Here is an 8,733-nt window from a genome sequence, read left to right as displayed (position 1 = left end):
CTAGGGGGGCTGGGCGGGACGGCGGGCAGCGCCAGGGAGCGGGCGCCGGCTCTTCAACAAGAGGCGCAGCTGGGGGGGGAAGAAGAGGAGAGGTTGAGTTAGGGGGGGATCCTGGAGAACCCCCAACCACACACTATGGCCCCCCTGAAGGCAGGATGCACCTGCTTCCGTTGAGGCCAGGCAGGGCTGGGGGAGAGTTTTGGGGTCCACCAGGGCTAGGGAGGCCTCCAGGTCTGGGGGGGCGGAGTGTCAGAGGGGAGGTGGGTCTCCTGGGGGTCTCACCTGGTCTCCCCCAGGCCCGGGGGGCAGCAGATGGGCCGGCTGCTCATTCTCCAGGTTGCGAGCGCTGGGGTCAGCTCCCCGGCTCAGTAGCAGCCGCACGAGGCTCTCCTGGCAGGGGGGGCTCGGCAGGGCTGCGGCCATGTGCAGAGCCGTGTTCCCGTGGGCCTGGGGGGGGGGAAGGGAGGGGAGGGACAGAGGATCACACACAGCCCTGCCCCCCACCAGGACAGCACCCCCTCCCCAGCAGGCCTGGCTGAGCCCACCCCACCCCCTGCAGCCCAGCTTCCCCCACCCAAACAGCCCCCATCCCCCTGCAGAATGGGCTCTCCCCCATCCATTCCCCCCCGCCCACACACACACCCCTCAAGCAAGGAGATACCCTCACCCCCTCACCTTCATGTTGATGAATTGCCGGGGCCCAGGCAGCTGCAGGAAGAACTGAACCAGTGACAGGTTCCCATCCTGCACGGCCAGGTGCAGAACCGTCTTGCTGCTCTTTATGTCCTGGGAGGGCAGGGATGGGAGGGTGGTGAGGGCAGATCCTGCCCCCCCCTCCCCACCGAAGAGAGAAGGCCAGGACAGCTGGGGCTATGTGGGGGGGAGGGGAGGGGAGGAATTCCCAGCACCACCCCCATGATATCAGCAAGGTCAATTTGCCCCCGCCGCCACATTGCAATTGAAGGGGGCAGGTAGCTAGGGGGCAGGTCTGCCCTCGTGATGAATTCCCCACCCATCCTCCCTCACCCTGCACCGAGCATGGGTCAAGGCTGACAGACCCTGGGGAGCGGGCACAGAACTCCCCCTCCCCCACTCCGGTCACCTACCTGGCTGGTGTGATCTGCCCCCATGTGCAGCAGGGCCTGGATGCAGGCCAACATCTCCTGCAGCCGCTCTGGGGTCAGGGTCCCGACGCCCAGCGCTCGCAAGGCCTTGTTGTGGGAGATCACTGCACAGTGCAGAGGGGTCTGCCCTGGGGGTGACAAGAGAAGGGGTGAGAGCAGCCCCCTCACAGCCAGCACTCCCTGCTGGGGGAGGTCAGGCGCCCCACCTCCAACATGCTCCCCCGCACTCCCCCCAGCATGGTCTCCCCCTTCCCACAGCACCACCTGCTGGGAGAGGCCGGGAGACCCCGTCCCCAGCATGCTCCCTCACTCCCCATAGCTGGATGTGTCCTACCTTCAAAGTTCCTGGCCTCCACGTTGACAAGGACCCCAGATGCCATCACAGCCTTGGGGAGAGAAACTGGGTTAAATTCAATTGGGGGGGTGGAGGGGAGGGGCTGGGAGACAGGACTCCTGCATTCAATCCCCAGCTCTGGGAAGTGAGGGCGGAGGGCCTGTGATCCCAGACACCTGGGTTCCTTCTCGGCTACGCACTCACCATGAGGACGTTGGGGAACCCGTAGGTGGCTGCCAGGTGCAGCAGCGTCTGGCCCTTGTGGTCAGCGGCATTGGCATCGGCTCCCAGCGCCAGCAGGTCCCGCACCAGCTCGGCCTGGTTGGCCGTGGCAGCCACCAGCAGCGGGGTCTGGGGAGGCCGGGAAACCCCAGCGTTAGAGAGCAGCAAAGGGGCCCAGGGCAAGACCCTTAGCCCCTAGTAATGCCCTTATCCTGACCACCCAGTGACCCTTGACCCCTACCTTGGTGTGATCCTTGACCCCTGGCAGTGCCCTCACCACCTAATGACCCTTGACCTCTACCCATGGGCCCATCAGCACTGTTGGCCAACTCATCTGCACGACCCTTACCATCCACCCACAGCTCTGCGACCTTTGACCCACAACAGCTCCATTCTCCTGCCCAACCCCCACTCACCTTGCCCTTGTGCTCCTTGATCTCCAGCCGCCCGCACTCCTTGAAGGCCTCGGCGGCCGCCTGGGCAAAGTGACGCAGCCCCCGGGCAGCCAGAAGGTGTAGGATCCTGGTGGGGGGGAAGGAAAGATTATGTCAGTCACCTCTTGCACCCTGAAACTCCTGCAGATCCCTCATCCAGTGCCACCCAACTCTGCACCCCCTCCACCTGCCTCCTGACCCCCTAGTGCCACCTGCTCTCTGCCCATCCCTAAACCCCAGATCCCCCCCCATCCCCTCTGTGCCACCCTCCCCTCTGCTTTCACTGCCCTGCCCCATCCCTCCCCCCAAGCTTCCACTAACATTACCAACCCCCCCACACAGACCATCCCATCCCCTCACCACTACATGCCCCCCCCCCCCCAGTCCCATTTCCCCCACCAGCTCTATCCATTACCCTCCCTGGGACACAGCAGCTCAGCCCCACCCCCCCATGCCCCATCGGGGGAGGGGAGGGCTGAGAAGCCCCCTTCCCTCCACTACCAGGAGTGGGGGGGCAGGGTGAGTTTTGGGGTCCCCCCAGACACTCACGTGTCCCCATCTTCATCCTGATGCAGCAGCCGCGCCGGGTCCATGCTCCGGATCTCAGCTCGGGCCGTAGCCAGCTCCCTGGGATCCAGCACCCCAACCGGGTCCCCGAAGCTGCCCAGCTCTAGGGGGTCAGAATAGGGGGTGCTCCGGGCAGGCTGCATCCAGGGGGCAGTGGATGCCTGTGGAGTTGGGAACAGGCCCAGTGAGGGGGCTGACACAGGGACCTGGCGAGGGGAGAGAGCAGGGGGTTATAGCCCTCACTCCCGACCCACTGTGCCCTGCTAGCCCAGCCCCACAGGTCTGCTGGTGCCCCTCTCTCCTGACCCACTGCGCCCTGCTAGCCCAGCCCCACAGCTCTGCTGGTGCCCCCCACTCCCAACCCACTACCCCTTTCTAGCTCAGCCCCACAGCTGCCAATGCCCCTCCCTCCTGACCCACTGCTAGCCCAGCCCCACAGCTCTGCCGGTGCCCCTCACTCCTGACCCACAGCCCCCCCATCTCACCTCCAAGTCCCCTGTGGCTGCCATCATGGTGCTGTAGGGATCCCCTGCTCCAAACACCCCGGTCCCCACGGGGGCATAGGAGTCTGTTGCATCGTACGTGGGTCCTGGGGGCTGGTAGCTGCTGGCCGCGGCCGAGCAGTGATAGTGGCAGTCGGGGAAGGCCGCATGGCATGAGGGGTCGACCTGCCAAGGTGGGTAGGGAGCCAGGGGGGGGGCAGGGGCAGATTCCCCCACAGATCCCCTTCCCAGCCCCATGGGCTCCGGGCACTCATCTGGATGGGAGAGAGACATGGATGGTGGGTGCAAAGCATGGGGGGGGGGGGGAGGGGAGACTGGGAGACTGCATGGGGATCACAGAGGGAGGGGATGGCACTCCTGAAGGATCAGAGGGTCTGGGGCACTGTGGTTGTCATACCACAGACAGGGAGTGGGGACCCCAAGGGAATCAAAGGGTATCTAGGGTTGGGGAAAGCTACAATGTGGGGTCCATGTTTGACTCACCTGTCTGGGAAGGGTCAATGGCATCTGTTGGGACCTAGAGAGAAAAAACAAATTGCTGATGAGTCACAGGGCAGCTTGCCTGGTGCTGAGATGCAGCCACCTCTGGGGTAGAACAGCCAGGTAACAACTGCACATAACACTGTGTGAGTGGCCAGGAAGTAAAGGAGAAGCCCCTTGCAGCATGCGCCTTGGGAGGCAGAATGGAACTGACATGAAGGGATTTGGCCCACACACCAGGAGTCACGCCTGAGGTCCGGGGCTAGAGGTCTCAGCTGTGGCCAAGACAACCAGGGAAATTGGGGGGGCAGGGCAGAGGGGCGCTCACCTGAGAGCTGGCCGCATAGCCCAGTGCTGTCTGCTGCCGTCTCTTCTGCTCCAGAAGCTTCTTCACTGTCTGGGGTGGGACTGCGCTTCTGTCTCCTCTACCGCCTGGCGAGGGGAAGGGAGACCAAGCATTCAGCCCAGGACTCCTGGGTTCCATCCCCTGGCTGTGACAGGGGAGTGGGGTCTAGCAGTTAGAGTTGGGGTGGGAGCCAGGACACCTGGGTTCTCTCTCCAGCTTTGGGGTCTAGTGGTAGGTAGAACAGTAATGGGATGTCTCAGGCTCTCTCCGACCGCCCCTCCCCACACCCATGGAGCAATCGTTTCCACCCAGGCCGGTGCCTACACAGCGGATTTTTCCTTTCCAAGCCGCCCCAGGAGGAAAACGTGTCATGGACCGTCTGAGACACGGAGACACAAAGGCCGCTGCTGCTGGCTGCGGCTGCCGCCGCCCGCCCTGTGCCCCCGGCAGCTCTGCCCCTGCCACCCGGCAGCGTGTTCCTTCCATGCTGGAAAGCAACAGCTCACTCAGCCCCCACGCCGCCCGCCGGGGAAGTGACGTGGGCCCCAGCGACTGGTGGGGGCGGGGGCTGGGAGTCAGGATGCTAGGTTCTCTCCCCGGCTCTCACCTGGAGCTGGGGAGTCCTGGCTCCCAGCCCCCTCCAGCTCAGCTACCCCACTCCCCTCAGAGCCCAGGCGTCCTGGCTCCCAGGCCCTCAGTCCTCCAACCACTAGCTCTCTCCCAGAGCTGGGGCTGACACACCCAGAACTGGGGCGGGGGGGGGGGGAAAGAGAGAGTCAGTTTCTGGAGTGGTTTAGCCCGGGGTGGTTTAGCCCAGGGTGGGGGAGAATCGGAGTCACCATTCTTGGGGGGGGGGGACAGGAGGCAGCCCCCTGACAAAAGCCTACTGTCCCCAGCCCTGTGACCCCCTCCCCATCTGCTACCCAAGAGCAGCTCCCGACCCACTCCTGTGTCGGGGGTGGTCCCCATCTGACCAGTCAGAGCTCCCCGTGTTTCTCTTCTGGGGGGGGGATCTCACCCCCGCCTGCCCTTCCGCTCTGTAGCTACCCTGACCATGTGCCCCCTTTCCCTGTCGTCCCCCCCCTTCTCATCCACTCCTTGGTCAGTCCTACCCTTCCCCACCTCAGCCCAGCCTCCTCCTTCTCCTTCTCCCTCTCCCTGAATGCCCCCAACCCTCCCCTCGCCCCCCCAGTGGATTTAATTTCCGCCTCCCTCGCCCCCACATTCAAACCAAGACTGAATGAGAGACACTCGCACGCACCCCGATGACACCGACCAATGAGACTGTGTCCTGGAAACGGGTGTGGAAGGGTAACGCGGGGGAGTGGGGACCCCTGGCTCTGGACTAGGAGTGCTTAGAGCGGGGCTGGGGGCGCTGAGAGTCAGGGTCCTGGGACAGGATTCCTCTATCAAAACCAGGGATAGCGCAGGGACGCTCCGCCCCCTCTGCTCAGGGGAGACCCTCAGCGGGGTCTGGGGAGGGTTGAGAGTTCCCCAGACCCTCCACTCCTCCTCGGGCTCGAGGCCTGTCATTGGCTGCCCGCTAGAGAGGTAGTTTCCTCCTCATCTTCAGGGCTCAGCGCTAGCAGGGGTTTCCCGGTGACGCAGGGCTACTGCTCGGGGATTCCGCTCCACGCACCAGTGCCCTGGGACTGTCAGGCCCAGAGGGGGCAGGGGACAGCCCAGACACCTCCCCCCCCCGCCCGTGCCCCAGAGAAGATCCCTTTACCCCTCCACCCACTAGCCCCCACTCCCCTCCCAGAGGTGGAGACAGAACCGAGGAGGTCCAGGCAGCCCTTAACCACCTAACTCCCCAGTCCCCCTGTTGCGTATATCGCTGCAGTCTGGGCACCAGCTGCCAGTAACAACCGGTCCATAGCCAGTCCTTATTACAGCACCAGTATATAGAGACCATACAGCCCTGGGAACGCCTCCCATCCCACGTATTATAGCCCGGTTTCAGCTCGGATAGTCTACACTGAGACCAGTCTAATATAGAACAGGAGTACTTGTGGCACGCCTGTTCCTTTTGCGGATATAGACTAACACGGCTCCTACTCTGAAACCAGTCTAATATAGGTTTCCCCTCCCCCGCTCAATGCAGAATAGTCTATACGGCTGTAACTCAGATGTCAGCTACCCTATTCTGTATAGGGACTGCTCCAATATAAAAAGCCCCTACACCCGGTCTATGATAGCAATGTCCCAGGCCCAGCGATATCGGTCCAATATAGAGCCCCTCCTGCACAATACATTCCAGTCTATGATAGCAATGTCCCAGGCACAGCGATATTGGTCTCTACACCATACAACCTAGTCAATGATAGCTACAGCCCAGACACAGTGATACCGGTCCAATACAGCGCACCCCCCCCCCCGCGCCGCACAATACAGCCCACTCTAGGATTCTCAGGCACAGAGATACTGGGCCAATACAGCCCGGTCTATAATAGCTGTATATCTCACGGAACAGCTAAGCAAGTCTGTATACGGACTGGTCCCATATAGATACCCCTCCTTAAAGGCACAGCACCCCGCTTTTGTTCAGTAGCTCATAAAAGGAGCAAAGAAGCAACAATGTATCTCCCGAAAGCAGCCACGCCCCTCTTTTAAAGGGCCAGTGCACCCCACTCACCTTTCTGAGAGCGCATGCCCCTCGGCCGCCGTTCCCCGCGAGCTCACTGCCCCAGTAAGCCGAGCCGCCGTGTGTGTCTCGGCTTATAGGGGGCAAGCACTGCCCCGCCCCTTGAAGTGGAAACACCTGCTTTCTGAGGCCGGCCAGAATGACATCTCCCCACCCCCTCAGCAGGGCGGGGCTAAAACTAAATAACTTTCTGATTGTCCCCAGATCACTGAGAGCCTGGACTCCTGGGTTCTGCGGGGGTGCTAGTGGGTTAGAGCAGGGGGGCTGGGAGTCAGGACTCCTGGGTTCTCTTCCTGGCTCTGGGGGGCTCCAGTGGTTACAGCAGGAGGGGTCCTGGGTTCTACGCCCAGCCCTGGGAGGGCAGTGGGGTCTAGTGGTTGGGAGGGCTAGGAGCCACGATTCCTGGGTTCTCGCCCCATCTCTGGGAGGAGGGGTTCCCCATGCATGACATCAGAGTTCCCAATGACCGCGTTTGCAGAAGTGACACCGGACGGGCGTACTGCTCTGGGGGCTCAATATGTCACAGCGGGGGCGGGAGCTTCCCCCCAGCCCTGGGGTGTTCCCCAAGCCACGGTCTAGCGCCCAGGCATTGCCGATTGGCGGCCTCTCCGGGGGGTCCCTTTAAATAAACGACACCCACTTGTAACCACAGGTTCCCTATGAGGCTACGGGCCTGGACAGCCAATCAGAGACCGGCTCCAGGTGCGACGCAGCTGGTTCCCACGGCAACTAGTGAGTGGTAAGAGAAGAGCCAGAAAATTAAAGAGACAAAAAGGACCTTAAAAGGGAGGGGGCTGGGAATGGGCCAGGGCAAGGGACTGGCTGACTGGGGGGTGTAGAATGGGGTACGGGTCTTTCCCCTCTAGGGGGTGACAGCTCTTCTCTGTATCTTGAGTTGTCTTGGCTTTTGAGGAGGGGAGTCTTTCATTCCTGTCCCTACATCCTGCATTTGCCCCATTGCTGGCTCCACTACCTGCTCTAACCACTAGACCCCACTCCCCTCCAAGAGCTGGGCTTAGAACCCAGGAGTAAGGATAGAGATGGCTAGAGACTCCTTATATGGAATTTTCCCTCTCCATCTGTCTATTCTAATTAACAGGCTATTTCTATGGGACACTATTATCTATCTATCCCCATACAGCCATCCCAAGGTCCCAGGTTTGCTGAGCAGCACCACCCTGTGGTGGCGGGTGGAAATGCTCCTCGCAGCGGCAATGAAGCTGTTGACCGTAGGGTGAGGGAGGGCGGGCGGCGGAATCCGTGGGGCAGGGTCGTGGATGGGGCAGGATCCCCAGGTACTGAGTCATCAATAGTGACTCACCACATCACTGGTGAATCTGCGACAGACAACTCATTGGGGTATTTCCGCCACTCCACGCCCCTCTCCCGGCCCCAGGCACGGGCTCTGTGTCTGTCTGTCCACTGCCTCCAGCTCGGGGAGTGGGAGCTAGTGGGCGAGAGCCAGGAGGGGGAACCAGGACTCCTGGGTTCTAGCCCCAGCCCTAGCAGCAGGGGGGGGTCTGGTGGGTCAGAGCAAGGGGAGGGGTTGGGAGCAGATCGTCTGGGTTCTCTTAACAACTGTGCCATTAGAGACAGACTGATTGCGGTGCTGCGAGCTCAAAGACCCAGAGCGGCTCTGCCCTGCCCTGCCGGGCTTTTATAGCAACGATAATTTTAGTCCCCGACACACAAGGGGAAGTGAAGAGTCATTAGTTGTAGGAGCATAAACACGGCACCGACCTGCGTGACTCAGGGAAGACGCCTACTCGATAGATGGCTAGATAGTAGGGGATGTGTGGGGAGAGATAGTGGGCAGTGGGTGTGGATGGATAGATAGGGTGATGGTGGGGGGGATGGGGATGGATAGATGGGCAGTGGGGGTTGATGGGGATGGATAATGGGTGTGGATGGGAATGGAGAGGTAGGCAGTGGATGGGGATGGAGAAATAGGCGGTGGCGGTGGGAAGGGATAGATGGGAGTGGGGATGGATGGGGAGGGATAATGGGGGGTGGATGGGGATGGAGAGATAGATGGGGACGGATAATAGGGGGTGGATGGGGATGGATAGATAGGCGCTG

At 61.7% G+C, this 8,733-nt stretch overlaps 1 protein-coding gene across 1 annotated transcript; it reads right to left on the bottom strand.

Moving 5' to 3' along the window:
* Positions 1-4,077, bottom strand: NFKBID (NFKB inhibitor delta). The gene is given in 12 exon segments (XM_054011348.1): positions 1-69; positions 283-447; positions 676-786; positions 1,107-1,252; positions 1,459-1,510; positions 1,663-1,809; positions 2,097-2,202; positions 2,664-2,887; positions 3,167-3,384; positions 3,387-3,438; positions 3,668-3,701; positions 3,993-4,077. Coding segments are annotated over 12 exon segments (1,341 nt in total). The 5' UTR covers positions 4,010-4,077.
* Positions 4,078-8,733: the final 4,656 nt, after the last annotated feature.

Source organism: Malaclemys terrapin, chromosome 21, assembly GCF_027887155.1.
Source record: "Malaclemys terrapin pileata isolate rMalTer1 chromosome 21, rMalTer1.hap1, whole genome shotgun sequence".
NCBI lineage: Eukaryota > Metazoa > Chordata > Testudines > Emydidae > Malaclemys > Malaclemys terrapin.
Note: the sequence above shows the minus strand (reverse complement) of the source record. Positions and strands in the feature narration are given on the sequence as shown.